The sequence below is a fragment of the Lissotriton helveticus genome, chromosome 3_1 (assembly GCF_964261635.1).
Source record: "Lissotriton helveticus chromosome 3_1, aLisHel1.1, whole genome shotgun sequence".
In the NCBI taxonomy this organism is placed as follows: Eukaryota; Metazoa; Chordata; class Amphibia; order Caudata; family Salamandridae; genus Lissotriton; species Lissotriton helveticus.
The window spans coordinates 117599033-117619652 of NC_136061.1; the positions used below are offsets into that span (position 1 = coordinate 117599033).

The 20620-nt window shown below is 45.6% G+C and overlaps 1 protein-coding gene across 5 annotated transcripts in view; it reads right to left on the bottom strand.

Annotated features, from left to right (window-relative positions):
- CCNB1IP1 (cyclin B1 interacting protein 1) overlaps positions 1–20620 on the bottom strand; it is a 347622-nt gene that overhangs the window by 182360 nt on the left and 144642 nt on the right. For all 5 annotated transcript variants that reach the window (XR_013608570.1, XR_013608569.1, XM_078679341.1 and 2 more), the window contains exon 2: positions 8344–8712. Coding sequence is in view for 3 of the 5 variants with exons in the window: in XM_078679341.1 (XP_078535467.1) it covers positions 8344–8640 (297 nt within the window). In the remaining 2 variants the exon portion in view is untranslated. The remainder of the gene's footprint in view (positions 1–8343; positions 8713–20620) is intronic.

Sequence of the window (20620 nt, forward strand, 5' to 3'; positions counted from 1 at the left end):
CTAATCAAAGTCTGTCTGCGGTCCGCATTGGGTATCAACCTGTCACCAACATCGTTAATTCTCACATGAGGAACTTTAACAGGACTTAAATGATAAGAATATTTAGAACGGAAACCTTTCGGGTAATTACCTCCCTTCTCTGTTGCGGCAATAGCTGCCAAGATGTCATCATCAATCTTAGTTTTGGAACGTGTAACTGCTGCTACTGAATATGCTGCAACTGCTGTCTTGACGGCTTCATCGGCAAGACTGTTGCCAACAGCGCAGGGGCGTAGCTAGAGCTTGTGGCGCCCGGGGCTATCCCTCAGATTGCCGCCCCTTGGGGGGAGGGGGAGGTGCTGGGGAAAAAGGACGGTGAGCACACTGGATACCACGCCCTCCTAGCTGTCCTGCCTGCAGATGCCTAGGATTCAACAAGCAATGGGGGACAAAGATTGGCCTGCCTTGTGAATTGTAAAGTGATGGGTACTCCTAGTCTCATCACATGCAAGTGAAAGGCCCTTTTTACTATTTCGGGCTATTTGGTCACATTGTGTTAAATGTTCCTGTAGTACTAAAGCAGCAACTTTTTACTGTAACTTATACCCTGACTTAAAGAAACCGTATAAGTTTAAAGTAAACATATCCAAAATGTCAGTAATAGTGTTTTAAACTTCATTCACACAACCCACTCTCCTGCAGTACGTCGTCTATCCTCTTTCCTTAACAGGCTATATAATAGATAATAGCCATCGGGGCACCACCACATTCATCCCACCTAAAGGCCCAAGTTAAACTGTAAGGTGCGCCATAATACGCATGCAGTGTTTTTTCATTTATTTATTTATGCGTTTTTATATAGCGCAAACTTTACCCGAAGGCGTCAGAGCGCTTCACAATAGGAACAGAAAATTACAAGTGAACAAATTACAAAAGCAGACGATAAGTTACATGAGGTAAAAGTGACAATTGTGAGCAAACAAAATATATGAGGTAGCAAACAGTGCATTACAGGAGGAAAGAGTGACAAGGTTGCAGGTTACAAGAGAAAACAAAGTACAATTAGAGGTAATATACTGCAATATATGCTAGACACAGAGGCACAAGAACAAACGTTACGTAGGCAATGGTGGCACTTGTGCAAGTATCAAAAGCAAACAAAATGTGAGAGGTAGCAAACAGTGTGTTACAAGAGAAATATACATTTGCGGTTTCCATAGAAAGGATAACGTTCTAAAATGTATTTCCATCCTCATATAAATACACGTTAGCTGCCTTACATAAAAACAGGAAACTTCATTTGATCATTGGTGGCATGATTAGGATTTAGATATTTCAGTGAATTACGTTTTAACAGTGCCGTGGGAAAAAACAGAAGCGCTTGGTGAAAGAGCCGAACGAAATGACGAGGAGAGGCAATCTGGTGCATTATATCTGGTGAAGAGAGCCTCTGAAGTTTAATGAAATAAAACAGATGCACGCACTTACCCGCCCGACATTGCAGGTGATTGCTGTGTTTTTCCTACCTTCATCTGGTCATCAGGTCCCACTTCACAGATTGGAGGCTCGTTGCGGCCACGGCCGCCCTAATAATTTATTTGGGGATTTGGGTAGGGTGCACACACGGAGCTCGAGGCCGGTGGACTGCGGCCCACGCAGCACACGTTCCCTCATGCTGAAGACTTCCTTGCGCTGGCGCGCGGGCTGCCTGGGCCCCTTGTTGCAGTGCATCCGGATCCCCTAGACTCCGTGCCCAGAAGTTTAGCACAGCATTAGACAATGGCGAGTGGAGACCCGGGTGCTCCGTCAGGACTGCGCTGTACGGTGAGAGGAGGCTGCTGCAGCTGGTGCAGTGCTGGTAGCCGGTGGCTCCTGACTCCTGTGCCCTATGCCCTTGGGGGCTGGCTCTGGGAACAAGGGCCCCTCTGAAGACATTTGCCGCCGCCGGGGGCTAAGCTGTGTGGGTAGATCTAGAGCCTCGCAGCCCTGTGGAGGAAACTCTCCCTGGATTGAGCCGAGAGTGATCCAGCCTTCGCATGATTGGTGCCTAAACCCCACACCCCCGTAGGGCTGTACGGGTAAGACTTCCGGGGTCTTCCACGCCTAGTATCTAATCTTCTACCTTCCAATTGGTTACTGGCAAAAGGCTGCGGCCTACACTTGAAACGGGGCATCGGACCAAATAAATTATAAAGGCCGCCGCGGCTGCCTCAAAAATGGTGCCGCCTGGGGCGGACCGCCCCCCGCATCTCCCTAGCTACGCGGGTGCAACAGCGTGAACTCCTACACGCTGGTGACCAATAGTATGAATTACAAACCAGAGTGGGAGCCGTTCTTTAAGCTCAGCCACTAGAACCCAGATCATGTTATGGTTTATTGTGCGACCATTGGAATCACGATAGTCATTTTGAGTCCAAAAGGATAAATTGTCATTGTAAGATTGAACACAGTAATAAGACTCACTTACGATAAGAGTAGTCACACTAGGATCTGCGTACTCTAATGCAAGCATCGGAGCACGAAGCTCTGCCAATTTGGCGGTACAGTCCCCTAATGTCTGTGTATGCACGACATCGGACTTGAATTCACCATCCACCATAGTACCGACCACTATTGCGCAGGCCGAAGAATATGTGTGCTTTGAATCCGTAGCCGCTTGTGCGCTACCGTCATTGTAAATGATACAATGAAAATCCTGAAGTGGCTCTATGGTCAAAGGCGCAGGATGAACGAATTCACACTGCGAAAACTCCTGAGTCTGCAGAGAGGAATCAAAAATGAACGTGACATCTGGAGATGTCAAGGACGTGTCCCATTGTATCCACCGTGGGTGCAAAGCCTTCGAATTTGGTACACTGGCTTTCGTCACTGCCTCCAAGGCAGGATATTGAGTAACAACCAAAATGCTCTTTCCCTGCAACAGTGCACCTTCCTTAAGAATCGCCATTTGCACTGCTGTCCAAACTTTTTCCACAGTAGAAAACTGTAACTCAGCCGAAGTGTACAAATGTGACTTTTAAGCGATAGGAACTATGTCACCTTCTTTAAAAGTGAGGTACGTGAAACCCACCGCCCCTGGTAAGATTCTGATCACCAGGTTGGTGTGGTTATCACGGGTCAACAAGAATTTAGATTCTAGAAGATCAGCCTGCAAAGATTGCAAAATGGCTGAATATGCGGGCAGCCAGCACGATTTGGAGAAAGTAGGTTGTATCAAAGCGTAAAGAGGCTTGATACGCTGGGCATAATCGGGAATATAAGTACGCCCGAAATTCAAAAAGCCCAGTAAAGATTGTAGTTTCTTCAGTGTTGTGGGAGCGCGCAGTTGTGCGCATTTCTCCAGGAAGTGAGGAGCTAAACCACGACCTTCATTGTTGAGCTTGCGGCCAGGAACAACACTGTATACTCTGCAATGTGACTTTTTGCAAAGTTGAATTTATAGGCAAAATCCGGAAAACAGCAAATTATGCGGTCAACACGGAACAGATGCGGCCATGATACTTCGTCTGTGAGATAGAGGTCATCCACATACGAACAAGCATCGGCGTCGAGTGCGGGCGGCAAAAATGCCTAGACTGTTTTTATAGCCCATTGCCCAACGACAAAATTGGCGTTGTTTGCCACCACTGGCAAAAGCTGTCCATTGACTACTAATAGGGGACAGATTGTGGGCAAAGAAGCCATTGGATATGTCAAGTGTGGTTTAAAACCTTTTGCGCACGAGACTATCCACAAGAGCAGAACTGTGAGTATTCTGTACTGCACACGTACGACAATGGGAGTTCAGGTGGCGGTAATCCAATGCCAAACGGTAAGAGCCATCTGGCTTGGTCACAGTAAAAAGAGGGTTATTCATCGGAGACACACATGTTTCAATTACACCTTGATATTTCAATTGCTCAAGGATTTCTGCCACAGGAGCTTTCGCTTCACGCACATGGGGTATTGGGGTTGAGGCTGTGGCATAGACTGTAAGGGAATCTCATGTCTGGGGGAAAATGTTTCCACCCACAGTGAGTACGACACAAGCACCTTAGCCCAATCTGCAAAATGCATTGCATGCTCCTTCAGCACTGTGTACGCAAAACTAGGGAGGATCACCTCCTCCCCTTGCGGAGCTTCTAAAACAAAAGGTGGGGCCAGTTGACCTCTGCCAACAAAATGTCATAGGTCGTAGTAGGATTGTCCCAAAATCCTCCTTTTATGGTATGTTGTATGTCACCTTCAATTAAAAGGACAATTTCAAAAAGTCTTTCAGGGGGAGCCACTCTGGCGACAGCCGTCTCAACTACAACAAATGTGTCAGTCGCTGTCACCTTCAGTAGTGGACGCAGGGCCTCTCGCACTATGGTGATCTCCGCTGCGCTGTCCAACAGCGTCAGCGCCCATGTCAGATTCCGAAGTTCCGTTCTCACAGCAGCAACTTTCTTCTTCTCAAACTGGGGTCTCTGATGTGGAGAATCGTCCTTCTTGCCTTTACCTTCAGCCTTGCGGGGTGGACCTTGCTTCGCACCCCTCCCCCGGACGCCCTCTCCTCCACCGGTGGGTGAGACCGATGAACCCTGCAAAGAGCGAGGAGAACGTTGATCAGGAGCCTGAAAACGATCAGGTGACTTAATCGTAGCGCGGTCGCGTAATTCATAAATGCGCTCAGTAGACACAGGAATTGGACCTAATCTAACTGCCGTCAGAGTGTGGGGAAGGGCGCCATCAAACCAAACGTGGTGCTGCCAAGCAGAAATCAGAATCTTCTGTGTTCCATAAGGAGTGTACTCCGCAGGCACGGCAGTGGGAGTGTATGTATGAAACACATTAGTATCCGCATTAACTGCCAGAAACGTAACCAACGAGTAGAAAAGCATAAACGGGTAAGCTGCGTCAGCACTCACCACAAAAACGACTGCCATGCCTTCCAAAACACCGTTGAAACCCTGCAAATGATTGCGAACAGCCAACAGACTGTGCTGTGGGATATCAACAGCAGCCATAAGGACACAGAAAGAATGTAAACAACGCAAAGTAATGTAGCACAACTGGGTAGTAATTAAAAAAGAAACAGTTTTAGAATATCAAGCTTGAAAAGACCTATTCAATTATAGGTGGGTTTATCCGTCACCATTGTCAACCGGAAACAATAGTGAGGGGGTCGCGGACCTGTACAAGCACTACCCGAGAGTCCCACAATAAGACCACAACGTTAGGTGCGCAATGTCTCAGGGATTTTGCTCCTACACAGGACTGTGCACAGAGACCCAGGACCTCAGTGAATTGTGGTGTACCAAAAAACTCACCTCAGTGCCTAGAAACCCTAACCAGCTAGCATCAGTGTCACATTAGCTCTTCGTCCTATAGCAAAGGAACCAATGATTAGACAACCCAGAACATGCAACTTAGGTTATACTCCGTTATGGTGGGAAGCAAGAAACCACTTTCGTTATATTCTCATACCAGTCCACAACAGGAGTAAAAAAGAGACACAGGAAGGGTTAAAATATTTATTTTAACAATGTGCTCTAAGATGCAGTATCTTTGCTAACATAAGCAGGCATATGATTATAAATAATATGATCAGCATTGTTACAATTCCCTAAAACGCAAAGGGAGAAATCATATTACAATGATGGTGAAAATAGGCCATATAGCGCCTAATGAATCACCCTCCCTAGCTAGGAACTATGGGCCGGATGTAGGTGGCCCAATACCGGTCGGTAACGGCCGAAATTACCGAATTTCGGCCGTTACCGACCGGTATTGGGTTTTTGTGCTGTATGTGGCATTTTTTAAGGATTCGGTATTTTACCGAATCAGTAATTTAAGGATTCGGTAAAATACGGAATTCTTAACATACCGATTCGGTAAATTACCGAATCCTATATGTAGGAAGCACTCAAATTAGTGCATTCCTCAGTTAAGGATTTGTTATTTACCCCCAACTAGAAGTTGATGGCAAATAATGAAAACCTTTGAAAAAACATTTTTTTGTGCTTTTCCAACAGTGCCATGTTGCAGACATACATGCACAATTGAGGGGTGCTACAGGGTGTCAAAGTGACACCCTGCAACCCTTCAATGTTTCCCCCAATTACCGAATCGGTACTTACCGATTCGGTAATTGACATTCATTCCTAAGGGCCTCCAGGCCCATAGGAATGAATGTCAATTACCGAATCGGTAAATACCAATTCGGTAATTACCGAAACTTACCGATTCGGTACTCTTTTAGGAAAAATTACCTACATTCCATTTGCCTGTTCTTAAATACCGAATCGGTATGATTCGGTATTTAAGAATCGGTAATCTGGGATTACCTACATCTGGCCCTAAGTTTTATAAAATATAGAAGGTCTCTTAGGCTTGTTTGGGGGACCCCATACCTCCAAGATCAGCAGGTGTGAATCACATCAGGATCTGCAAAAAGCTCTCTGTCTGTCTGGGAAAACGGCTTCTTCCAAGTGTCTGAAATCATGCTTACAGTGTGATATTAAAGGCCCCAGAATCACGTTGGCTTGCAGCTGCATATATGTTATAGCTAGAACGTGAGCCGATCAGCTCGAACAGCAGCTACTTTGTTATGATGACCTTGCAGGCTTTAGAACTCAGTGTGCAGACTAGAGTCACGATGTAAGTCTAGGGATGCTGAAAACAAGCCTGTTTCATGTAAAGCATTTCACGCAGCCTAACTTACAACAACAACTATATGCAGTGTCGTGTGCAAAAGCGTCAAAAAGGTAAAATGGCGTTTAAACTTCTAATAAGCCTATGCTAACTTAAAAATGTGCGCAACAAGGCCCTGCCCACACTACAGTACCGTCGACGAGCCCGTCGACCGTGGTACTTTTTCACCTGTATTTTAGAAGTCTTCGTTGACGGAGTCTTCTGCAGCATCGTCGACGACTTGGTATCTTTATCAGACTTCTCAGATGTTAGAGAAGAAGGCTTTTTGAAAGCTTTAGCAGACTCCACCACTGCTGTAGCTGAAGATAGTCCTTCCCTCTCCTTTGCAACACAGTGAGGAGATTTGCTAGGACTCCGGCTCTCAGACTCACGGGGTGTCTTTTTTGAGGCCTTTAAAGGATGGTCTGTGGATGGTGAAGGGGAAGCCCTACCCCTCTTCACTGACCCTCTGGATGAAGTGGCAGATGATGAATCCTCACTGTCTTGCAGTCCGCTGCCTTGTGGTCAGGGTACAGGCAATAAATGCCGCCCTTATGCCTGTCCTCCCCATACAACCTTTTCTTGCCACAGGTGGAACAAGCCTTAAAAAGGGTTTCTTCTCCTTGTCAGACATTCCAAGATGAAATATTAAACAATTCTGAAGGAAAAACTGCTGGAAAAAACACTACAGTTGAAGTGAGCAGAGCTCAAAGGAGACTCCCTTAAAACAACTTGCAGTAGAAAATCTGAGGCTCTGATGTTCTCTCAGGAGGGTTCTATCATATTACAATGATGGTGAAAATAGGCCCTATAGCGCCTAATGAATCACCCTCCCTAGCTAGGAACTATGTTTTATAAAATATAGAAGGTCTCTTAGGCTTGTTTGGGGGACCCCATACCTCCAAGATCAGCAGGTGTGAATCACATCAGGATCTGCCAAAGCTCTCTAGTGTGTTTTTTTGAATATTAGATCTTGTGACTAGAACTGTTCAACCACTAACCCTTCCTGAATCAGTGCACAAACTCCTTCACATACCCTCATATCTCTCACTCACTCTCCTTTGGGGCACTAATGTTTTTTGAATCCATGATGTTATGTATATATGATGCATTGCACTTGTAGGAACATTGTGACTAAATAACAGTGTACCTTTCAAAATATAAGGATTTTTCTTGTATGATTAATTTTGTCTTAGTTTCTATTTCTGATTAAATTGTACACTGGGACCCCCCTTCTTTGTAACAAAAGGGAATGAGTCTTAGGCCGTATTTCTTTCTCTTTTGTACCTACTGCTATGTTATTTTGGTTACCGAGACTCCCATTCCGACGATGGGGAATGATACAAGCTATGGGAATCCATGAAAGTTCCAATACTGGAGTAAGTATTGGAATCATGAAGTTAGCAACTAAAGCTGTTTATAGCAAGTCCTAAATACTGAAAAAACACATAACAAATAATGTAACCCTACAGTATGAACTGAACGAAATCAGGCCCAATGATATTGGCTAACAAAAGGGTAGCCATTTGGCGTAAAGATAAAAGAGAAAACGTGCAGGAGATTTTTCTCTGAAACCTCGACATCCTGCCACAGCGTAAAGTTTGTGTTGATAAAAACACATTGTAAGGATATTGGCGAACTGTTGGTGACTATTTTAAGGCATTTCAAAAACATATTAGTAACATGACATGACTTGCAAATCTTTTTTACCTGGTAAGTCCAGAATGCCAGTCCCCTGGAGCTGATATCGAGCACAATCTCAGGCCTTAGGCCTGCCAATACCATGGCTTTATATTCCTCTGAAGGGCTCAACTCGGTGCGAACAATGTCCAGCTTGCCGGACAGGGTACTGTTGCAGGCGGGGCAGACAGCAGGTGAGCGGCTGAACTCCCCGCTGCCATGCTGGTCACAGAATATATGAGAGCAGGCAGTTACCCAGGCATAACCCGAAAGCTTCACGCGGCACTTGCGGTAGTTGCAGAGCAGCAGGTCTTCGCAGACTGACATCCTTTCAAGACTATGCTTCTTAGGAGAAGAGGAAACGCGTAGTTGAGTTCTGTGTTAAACTAGGCAACACCCCTGTGTGAAAAAACAGAAGATTAAAGAGGATGTATTTTACTATCTTTGACGTTTTGCCGGTATTCATTTTTACATACTCCATGTTTATTATATTAAATTCAGGATCTGCAAGTACACAGTATCTTACGTGCGATATAGAGCATAAACAAGCACCCTATTTAGAGGATGTACAGAATATTTTTTTCATTCACAAGATAAAATGTACACAGCAGCGGTGCGTCCATTTGGGTGTTTTTCGCATTGCCCTACATATATTCTGGACCCCTGGCCCTCCCAATTAATGTGAACTACAAACTTAACTCTCCATTCTGTCAGCAGGAATCAGCCTTGTCAGCGGGCCGGTTGAATGTGTAATCAAGGCTGAGGCCTGGCAGATCCTAAGCCAGTGTAGTAGGCCTGAGGAAGGTGGGGCTTGATTAACATGACCGACACCGACACTCAGAGTGAGCTAGCGCACGTGGGACCAAGTTTGCATGTCAGGTTGGATGGCTGCCTTTCTCCAGCCAGCCCGACATGCGCACTAGAAGCCTCCTAGTTGTCTCCCCACCTGTGCTTCAGTGAGACCGGGGAGACTTAAGTCGCAGTCCCTGGTCTCAGTATGAGCATTGAGACAGCCTGCCCTAGCCAATTCAGGCGCAGCTGTAACAGCAAAAGCAGCGTCTGTTTTGGCTGGTGCAGAAAGTGTGTGCTTGTGACATTACTGAGGCAGCGCAGGCTGCGGGTGGGAGGAGGCTCTCTCTCCCTAGCAAGGCACATATTTGATACCCACCACAGCTATGCCACAGATGCCAATAGATGCATGGGAAAGACACAGTACCCACTGCTAGTCTGCCAAGAATGCCGCCCGTGGTCTATGTGCACTCTGGAAAGTCTACACTCTCAGGGGATAAGAAGTACTTTTTTGGCAGATGCTGACAGTTGTAAGACTGCCAGACTTCCAGCCACAATCCCTAGCAGTGTGGTGAACCACAAAAAGTCATTAAATTAACCTGTGCTTAACCCAGGGTAGTTCGGCAAGAAAAGCAGCCAGGCTTAACTTGGAGGCAATGTGTTAGGCATTTATGCAGCACACAAACAGTATTAAAGTGCAAATACAACACAATAAAAATCCCAAACCAATTTAGAAAATGAGAGTACATTTTTGAATACACCAACTTTGGACATCTAGGCGCGCAAGCCCGGGTCAAAGTCCAAAAATATGGCTGACCGCGGATACATGTGGTTGGGCCCAGTCAGTGCCTACCATCGGACTTAGAAAGATTATTGAGAAAAATGTTCTCAGAAGGTAAAGTTCAGCGGGGCACGACTGCATCAGGTGTCCAGGTAGGGAGTATCGTCGTTAGATAGCTTTGGATGAAGATTTCTACATTCAGCTTGATTTTGATCTTGGGCGGACGGGTTACTCCGTCACAATGCCGAAATACAAGATAAGACATAATGGGATTTATATTTCGGCGGAAGGGATATCAGTCACCGTTGAGACGGAGTAACCCGTGCGTCATCTCAATGGCCTTAGTCTCTAAAATGGAAGTTGAAAATCTCCAGCCGGACGAGGCAGAGGGCTGTAGCCGTAGACAGTTCCACAAGGCTATATACCCCCTTTGGCGAAGGTCCGCTGAAAATGAGTTGCTGCTGCAGAGAAGAAAGAAGTGGAAGATGCCACAAAGCCAATCCCACCAGCGTTACATCTTGGGCGGATAGGCGAGCACGTTGGTCCAGGTCTCTTCCTGGTTCTTAGCCATAAAGTCAATACTTTTGGATTCTGGCTATCTTGGCACATTTAGCACCATTTCCAAGGGTCCAGGTGCGGCTTCCAGATAGAGGAAGCCTTTTGTGTCCCTGTGGCTCTGAACAGGAGGCCAGAAAACTAGCCCTTGAGAGTCACTCTAGTGGTCCTGGGATAGATAATGATCCAGTCCCGGTCCCCAGGCAGAAGGTAGCAGCAGGACAATCAGGGCAAAATCTAGTAGTGTAGAAGTCAATCAGAACATCAGAGTGGCAGTCCTTCCAGCAGCAAAGCAGTCCTTCTTCCTGGCAGAGTATCCACAGGTCAAGAAGTGAACTGAAGAGTTTTTGTCTGAGGTCCTACTTTTATAGCCTGGTGCCCTGATTCTGAGAGGTGGGAGAAGCTTCTAGACAGTGGTTTTGAAGTGCATGGAATTTTCTGACTCGCCTGCACCCTTGCTCCAAGCTGATTACATTGACAATGTGAGGTTGTTAGGACCTTTGTGTGAAAAATTAGCACAGGCTATTCAGTTGCACATGGGTCTGTGCTCAGCTCCGCCCCCCCCCACCATTCTGCCAGCAGATCGCCTGTTGAGGCACACCTAATCCCTCTATTGTGAGACTTTGTGAATTCCTCCCAGAAAGTCACACTGTCAGTTATACCTAGTCATTTTGCTCACTGTGTCACTGGAACCAAGCTGTACCCGGCTGATGAGCCCATAACTAGGGTGAAACTGGTCCTGGGTTGCTTGTGTTCTGGTTGGCAGCTCAGGCCGCACTGCTCCTATGAGAAGCAGGGCCAAGACTGATTTGGTTGGGTCCAGACTCAGGTGGCATGGTGAGCAAAAAAACAATGGGTTGGAGTGCTACCAGAGCAATTACCAATGGTTAGACTTAAAGCAAACAGCCTACCATCACCTTTTGTGTGTTTCATGTACTGCTTTAAGTGGCATGAGTATGCCCATTATACGTGTAAAATGTGGTGCACATAAAATCAGCTCTTCATCACTATCATTTTTTTCCTTTTATTTTTCCCTCTTATGGTTCTTATCTGTGGGGTTATCGCTAGTCAAATGTGGTTTTACACATATAATCCCTTACCTATGTTCTTTGATTTCATTCTTACTGACCGTTTTTGGCACTTTCTCCACATACTTCCATTCCAATTCCGTGTATCACATACTTGTTTGGTTGCGCTTTAAATTCATTATCTTGTGTTTTTCTAGAATTCTAAATATATGCTGTATTCTGACATGTATATATTCCCTGCAGCCTTGAAACATCCAAAGGGCGAAATACGTGTCAACTGCTTCCGTTTTTGTACTTCTCAAGACACTGAAAAATTCAAGGAATAAAACCACTTATCAAATAAGAAGATTGCTATTGACCGTACAAGTTTGTCAATTTGTTCTGATCTATCTTGACTATACGGGCTTCTTTTGTGTGCTTCGGTACATTTTTGTATTTAGCTTCCGCCAAGGGTTTCACCCCAGGCAGACATACATCCTTGGTGGCTGGGTGTTCAGTACCATGACAGCACCTCCATTGTCTACTATTGTGCATTCAGTTGGTATGTATGCTGATGCATGTGTATTGTTGTGTGATTTTGTGTCAGCAGTGGTAGAGTCCCTAAGGCCGTCAGAAAATAAGTTCTGCAAAAATGGAAGAGGTGAGGTAAAAGGTTTGGGGGAAAGTCTAACATACACTCTGAGTGTTCTGTTTTTTCTCTTGACCTAATATATTATTATAAAGTTGTGGATACTGTTATATGTTGATTTTACTGTTAGAACGTATTTCCCTTTCCCCATTTATACTCTTCCTTTTTCTCAGTCATTTTTCCCTGAAATATTTCCTATGGATAACCCATTGGGTCTATTTATGATATGCCTAAATACAATTAGCATGGTTTATAGTTACTTGCTACCTTTATGTTACAATAATACACCTGTGGAATGGTGTGCCTGTTCCTTTGTATATTATGTTTTATTTCAATAAAAATATTCAATTAAAAAACAACATTGTTGGGAATATTACACCCAGCACAAACACATAACTGCCTCAGCCTCAGTAGTCAGTTTTTTCTTCTTGGTGCCTGGTGGTTCAGGGACACCATTCTTCGCTCTCATCAGAGGAGGAAATGTTGATTATGTGGATGTCACTGAGCTCTATACAACCCGGGGCACCATGCAAGATGCTGGATACACTGGAGAGGCAGAGAGAAGATAACAACACTGGAGGAACTGTAAGACTTAGGGGACATTGGAGGGGCAGGATCATGCAGAGAAAGTCTGATCTCAGTCTGATTCGTCTCTGTTGTGGGTACTACACAAGTGGCACAGTGGTTTTATCGGCAGAAGTGGGGTGATGCTGGATGGTAGGAATTTTGTGGGTTCCTGCGGATTCCGGAAGTTTCCATCACAGAAATGTAAGGAAAATGCGTGATTTTAGACCAAGTTTGAGGTTTGCATGGCACTGTGGGTAAAAAAAACCTTTTGGGATTAACTCAAGGCACACTACCCTGGAATCCCCTGGTTGTCTACTTTAAAAAAATGGTAGGTTTCAAAAGGTGGCGAGCAAGCATGGCCCCAAATCCTGCAGCTACACCCATTGCTGGTCTCTCCATGCAGCACTTTATGGCCTTTTCTATCAAGGTCTCTTGGCCCACCCACACAAGATAGGAGGCATTTTTATCACGAAGACTTGGGAAAATGCTTTGTGATATGAAACTTGTGGCTCCCTACAGATTCCAGAAATTTTCTTCACAGAAATGTGAGGGAAATGTTGGTTTTAGTCAACATTTAAGATTTGCAGGGCATTATGGGGAAAGACTATTGCGTGGTATGCATGCGTAGCACACCACCCTGGACTCTTATTGATGTCTCATTTTTAGAACTCTCTTGGTCAGGTAGGTTGAATACCCTAGGCACCCCATAAGTGTACAGCAAGTCTAATGGGCCCGAAGTGGGGTGGAACACAGCATGTACCAAGGGAAGGCCTCTCCCTCCCAAAAATAGTATATGAAAATATTACACAAATCTTAGTTTCCTATTGTCTAGTGGGTTTTCTGCCCCACGGGGTGGAAGATTGGGGTAATCACCCCCATACGCCCCAGGCGGGCAGAAAGGTTCCTTCCTTGTTTGTTGGGTGGGGACATGGCTATGCCAGTGGTGGACAGCCCCGCCCCTATACTTCTTTCAAAATAAAATCCCTGGCATCTAGTAGGCATTCTGCCCCTCCCCCCCCAGGCTGGGTAGATTGGGGTTAATACCCCCATTTGCCCCCCAGGGGCAGAAAGACTGATGCACAATTTAAATGGGGTGGTTGTAGGCAGCTGCACCCCTATACTTAAAAAAATGTATCCTTTCCCTTGCGTCTAGTTGGCTTTCTAAGAGGCAGAACAAGAGTAATTACCACCCTCAGGCCCCCCAGGGGGCAGAAAGACTGTTGCCTATTTAAATGGGGTGCGGACATAAAACAATAAATGCTTCCATGGTGTCAGGTGGGCTTTCTGTCCCCCGGGGGGGGGAGGGGGGGGGGGGCAGAACAGGCGTAAGTACTGCCCTCCGCTACCCAGGGTGGCAGAAAGACTGCTCTCATTAAATATATTTAGGGGAGCACAAGCCCTTGCCTAAGGGGCTGCTTCCCCCATTCCTGGTGTATAGTGGGTGGATCCCTGCTTGGAGATCACTCTCCTGTGGTTATCCCCAAGCAGGAATCCACTGGAAAGAGGCATCGGTGTAAAGGGGATATTCTCCCCTTCCGAACGATCTCATCCATAACAATCAGTGGTTGTGGTGCTGAGATATGCCCCCAAGCACTAATGCGGTGAAAATAAAGCAAGCCCTTTGGCTCATTTTACTTTCACTTTACTGTAATGGTGTCAGGGTGCCCTGCACACCGATCGTCATTACAGTAAAAAAGAATTTTTTAAAAGCACTCAGGCTTCTTAGGAAGCTCTTTCTGAGCAGCCTGAGCTTATAAAAACATAAAGAACTCCTCTGGTGCAACACACAATTTACTTCCCGAGTATCGGCCAATGGCTGACATGCACTATTATGCAAGTACTTTTTACTTTATACATAAATAAGTATGTGTGAGCATGGAGTATTGATTGTGTATGCAAATGTTTTAGCATCCAACACCTTCCCTAAAATTGTTCAGATTGGAGTGGAAATAGGAAATGTTGCCCCTTTAGGGCCCAAAGCCTTCCTCAAAATGGTTCCCATTGTAGTTGCAATAGTAAATGTTGGACCTTTGGTGCCCAACACCTTCTCCAAAATGTTAAGAGTGGAGGTGGAATAGTAAATGTTGCCCCTTCACGGTTCAACATCCAGTGGTTGCCGCCACAACACTATGGTAGGGGTCGGGATGGACAGACTTTAGACGGCGAACTGGAAAATAATTTTAAAAAGCTTTTTTCCTGCTGCCTCTGACTCGGACGGCCACCTTGGTGCTCTGCCAGCAGTCTCTGGGAAGGCAGAGGCTGCCAGCCAATCGAAAGCGGCTCTCATCCTATGAGAGCAGCACCAGGATAGTTTGGGGGGGGCTGTTCTGCTGCTGATGCACTCCCTTGTAGCCTGAGGCTTTTCTCATTCTGTGAACACAGCTGGGATGGAGAAATAGCAGTTTGCATGTCTGTTTGGCATGCCTAAGACAGCTGGCGCACTTCTAAGTGCCCACCACTCCTGCCTGTCATGGCCCAGCCACACCCTACTCCAATTCGGTGAACAACACTTACAACTCAACTTTTACATCGCAGAGCCTTTACAACCCAACCATTACAATGCAAACTATTACAACGCATTGCTCTGGGGGGCGCTCTAGGATAGGGAATAGGTTAATTTACTATCCAATAACCTTCCCTAGTGTCCACGGGACTGGAGTTGGAATAGTAAATTAAACTATTCACTATCCAGCACCCCAAAGCACTATGCGTTGTAATGGACTGCGTTGTAATACTTACGTTGTAAAGGCATGCGATGTAAATGCATGCGTTGTAATGTCATACATCCCTCAAATTCCAGAGCCAGACACAGAAAAATAAAATTATATTTTTTTACTATCATTTTATCTTGCTGTGACTGACCGACGAGTGGGGTGATGCTCCTACGCCATTACGAAGGAGCCGCCCATCTCAACATCTTCCCCAAATTGGTTTAGATTGGAGTGGAAAGAGTAAAGGTTGGCGATTTAGTGTACAACACCTTCCCCAAAATATTTTAGATTCAAGTGGGAATTGTAAATGTTGCCCCTTTAGTGTCCAACACTTTCCTCAAAATGGTTTATAATGGAGTTGGAATAGTAAATGTAATGCATTCAGTGTACAACACCTTCCACAAGTTGGTTTAGACTGGAGTGTGAATAGTAAATACCACCCCTTTAGTGACCAACACCTTTGCCAAAATGCTTTAGATTGGATTGGGAATTGTAAATGTCTCCCCTTTCGTGTCCAACACTTTCTGCTAAATGGTTTCCATTGAAGTGGGAATAGTAAATGTCACCCCTCTAGTGTCCAACAATTGCTAAAAAATGGTTAAGTTGGAGTGGGAATATTTATTATAACCATTTAGGTGTTAAATTCCTTTTAAAAAACAATTATTTCTATGTAGCGCAAATAGTTTATGTCATTTAATTAGTATTTTTGATATTTACAATGGTAATTAACAGGCTAGTTGGCTGCTATATTTGTAATAAATACCATTATTATTTACAAATTTTCATAAAATGAAGATATGTAAACATTTTTCTTTCTTTTTTTCAAAGTTATTGAATGTATATTTTTACATTTCTAACACACATTGTTCTAGTTACAAGAAACAAACATACATATTGCTAAATACAAAATTCAAATACATTTATATTATTAAATAAATATTGTAAATCATATTCAGGGCCACTGGAATTATGCAGGAGGAGAGGGCCAAATTGTGCAACAGGGTCGAGTTAATTATGCAGCACGACAAGCCAAATTATGTAGTGTAATGTGGCAAATATTGTGATAGTATTCATTATTTTATGATCTTTACACTTGTTAACACCGTCTGGGCATTTATTACATCTCAGTAGTACCAGATTAACACCCAAATGTAGGCATAAGCAACAGAAAGTTGATAGTCAACCTGGAAAAGGGTCACTGAAGTTTTAGTAACTTTTGAACCGTTTGAGATAGAATTATTTTTGTGCTAACTTCTGCAGATTGTGCAGCCAATGATAGATTATGGCCGTGGCCACACTATCACTTCTCCCGCACCCTCTCGCACACTCCTGTGAATCACAGTGACCTATGTGATACTGTACTGTCCTTGGGGGTAGGACCTATGCAGTATCCGAAGCTGAATCAGCCTGAACCGTGCCCTTATGGCTATTACTCTGGGGCTCTGCGAGCTTTGGCCCAGTCATCATCCACCAAAAGTCCCACATCTGATTCCCATGCCACCCTTAAGAAACCCATGCAGTCTGGGGAGTTATTCATTAGTTTCCTGTATGTGAAGGATATGGCTTTATCTATAATTGGGTCGAGTAAAAGTCTGTCTCCTGATCGAGTGTACTCCGGTAGCGATTCCCCTTCCACCATATGACATTTGAGGGCATGTCACAATTGTAGGTGCCTGAGGTATTCCCCATCTGGTATTCTATCTGTAGACTACTAAAGTCAATAACTTTTCCTCTTCTCCAGATGTCTTTCAAGAGGTCTATACCTATGAGTCCCCATTTGTTAAAGCCTCTTAGGCGTCTAACTTCACCTAGGAAATGTCTCTCCCACAATGGCGTTTGCACCGTAAGCTTGGCCTCCAAGCCCACCAATTTTGTGTCTTTCCACGACGTAGTAACTATTGTCTGTGTGTGTTGGGGTGTCTTAATGCATTTTTTACTGTATATCTCAGACAGATAGCTGCCTTTTGCCCTTGCTAGCAGGCCAACTCGGTATCCCGGCTCTTCGTTCGGAGAAAAGACCCATCCGTTAATATTAATAAGTTGTGCCACCCAATAATATTTCCTAATGTCTGGGACGGCCATCCCTCCTTCACACACCCCTTGCTGTAAATTCTTCAATGCAATCCCCAGGCTGCCATCCTCCACCCCCCACGACAACGTGCGCTGCCAACGCTTCTGGTATCTGATGTGGTGTGTTCAGTAGTGAGTACAGTAGGCAAGGGATAGCCATCATTTTAAAGAAATCTGCTCTACCGATAAGGAAGACTGGTAAACGCCATCAGTGGGCCACATCCCCCACATCCTGTCCAATCTCCTCCGACTTAGTGATCCAGATGCCCTAGTATTTAAATGTATCTTTATGGACTAGCTCCTTACACGCCATCATCCGGCTAGGCCACCAGGGAGCACACTAAGGACTTATCCTAGTTTATTCGATACCCCGAGTAGTTGTCAAATGTCTGAAATATGTGGATGAGACTGTGAAATGTTGTCGTGGTTTGTGGGCATAGAGCAGGATGTCGTCCCCATAAAGTGATATGCGTTCCTCCCAACCCCCTTCTACATCAATGCCTCTCACCAGAGGGTCCCCCAGCACCCAAGTTGCCAGTGGCTCAAGCACCAGTGCAAAAAGTATCGGTAAAAGTGGGCATCCCTGCCGTGTACCCCTGAGCAGTTTAAAAATTCTGGACACCGCCCGTTAACCCGAACACATGCCAGCGGGGTGGAATATAGGAGCCTTATCCATGCCCAAAAACTCAGACCAAAACCCAATTTAGCAAGAACGGCAAATAGGTACTGCGACTCAATAGTATCAAATGCCATATGGGTGTCGAGTAACAAAAGTGCTGCTGGTTCATACTCCTATTTATTCACCATATGCATTACTCCATAAAGGCGATGGAGATTCAGCCTGGTACTTCTGTGTGGCATAAAACCAGACTGATTGGTGTTAGATTTGGGGGTCTCTGGTTGGCACAGGTAAGTACTTGTGACAAGCAGGGACCCTCTCCTCTAGTCAGGGCAAGGGACTTACTCTTTAAACTAACCCCTGCTCACCCTCTAGGTTGCGTGGCGCGAGCAGACAAGGCTAATCTCAGAGCGTTATGGGTTAAGCATTTGTAAATACACACAGTAACTCAGTGACAACACCACACATGGACACCACACCAGGGTTGTATCAAAAATAGGTATTTTATATATAAGGCTTAACACAAGTTCCAATAAGGTTTAAAATCAGGCCACAATACTATTTAGGCAAAGAGCTCTTAAAAATGCGTAATTCTCTTGTTATGTGCGCGTTGCGCACTCTTGTTCGACTCAACAGTGTAAAACAATGTTTAAAGGGACTGTCCAGGCGTGGCGGATTCTCTGGTCCGAGGCGTACCCACAGGGGTACGAGTCGAGTCACAATACCTTTAAATGTGATGAGTCCGACTCGAAGGAGGCGTACAGGCAGTGAAGGCACACAAAAAGATGCTGGCGGCTCCTCTGCGAGGCGGGCCCTGGCTGCTGTCGGCGTCTCGGTTGTTAAAAGTTAGGCTGCAAATGTCAACATTATCGGCGCCATCTTGCTCTCCTTGAACCCAGTCGTGCACGTAAGCGGCAGCCATTTTGAGCACCATGGCCTCCCTGCCCCTCGCTGATAGCCAGCGCGTCTCTCTCTCTCTCTCCCTCGACCTCGCAGGCATCCCCCCGCGCGCTGACAAACCCCCCACTCACATGCCTTGGGTCATAAACCCCTCTTCAGCGCTGCTCTGCCTCGGAACCCCATCCTGTTCCCAGCACGACACCTCCCTTCATTCCTTTCATGGTCCCAGGCCCTTTGATGCAAACCCCTTTCCTGTGTGCCCGTTTGTCTTCCTCGTTCCCAGGCCGACACCTAGCTCTGCGGATACTGTTTATTGCCCCCCCCCCGTACAGTAGGAAGCTTCCCTCATTAAAGGACCCTCGAGTTGATCAAAGCCCCCACCCTATGAGATCCGATCAACCCCACACCTTCCGTGGATCGGCGGAATGTCCAGCTGCGCGATAATCGTCACCTGTTGTGACCGGGGTGGGGACTTCAACTGTAAATGTGTGTGGGAACGGGCCTGAAGGGGAGATTCAGAGGATGTCCTTTCATACTTCAAAGCATTTCAAGCATGTGTAACCTGCAATAAAGATCATGAAAATGTGTATAAGAGGCCAGGCCTCAGAGATGCGGTTAGAGCACCTCGTGACGATACTTGCTGTCCGAACTGATGTGTTCTCCTCCGGAGAGAATAAAACCCTTGTTTCCTGCCTTCCAGTCTCCAGCGCCTGCCTCTTCATTGGTTAATATCTTGTGGGTTTAAGAGGCGACACCGCCGGGCAATACTTTAGGATCTTTTATTCTGGTTGATAGCCTGACCTTTTTACAATTGGCGTCCCAAACGTGGGGCCCATCAGTGACTCGTGGATCCAGTGGGAGAGGTCCTGACGACAGAGTGAATGACTGCAACGATCGGGAGTGCACCTGTCCGATAGACCCTCGTCTGACAGCCGATCATCCGAACTTCACTGGTTCCGAACAGACCTCTCTCGAGTGATCTACGGTCCTGACTGGGAACCATCAGGAGTGCCGCGAGGATTACGAAGAAAAGAGGACGATCGGGCGCTGGATTCGGAAGACAAGAAACTGTCCATGCGGTCCGGGTAAGGTCGTGTAAACACGACGAATTGCGAAATGGTTATTTGAATTGTTTAGAAAATACTAGTATTACTCTTTGTTAATTTATTTGGAGATCCTCTGTCTGCAAACGGAGAAACAACAGGCTCTCTCTTTGCAAACAGTGGAGGATAGGTAATGCAACCGTCGTGCCTATCTTTCTCCCCCACTGACTAATTATTTGAAACTGAACTATTGTTCACAGACTCTCTGTCTGCAAACAGGAAAGAGCCCACCCTCCCCCCTTTTTACAGATAGTGAAAGGGTAGGTAACGCAGACCTTTGCGGGCCTACTTATTCTCCCCACTGAATTGTTTTTTTGACCGAACGTTGACTATTTGATATTGGTTCATGAGGTATTCACTGCCTGCAAACAACGTAGAATAGGAATATTCTGTCTAGTCTTTGCACGCAGTGATAAGATAGGCAGTGCTGACTTTTTGTCCCGTTGTGCTCCGTCATGTCTGTCTTCTCCCCACTGATTAGTAGCCTGTTTAGCCCGGACCGCTTATTAGAGATGAACCATCCGGCTCCACCGGAAGGCACCCTTAATAAGGACAT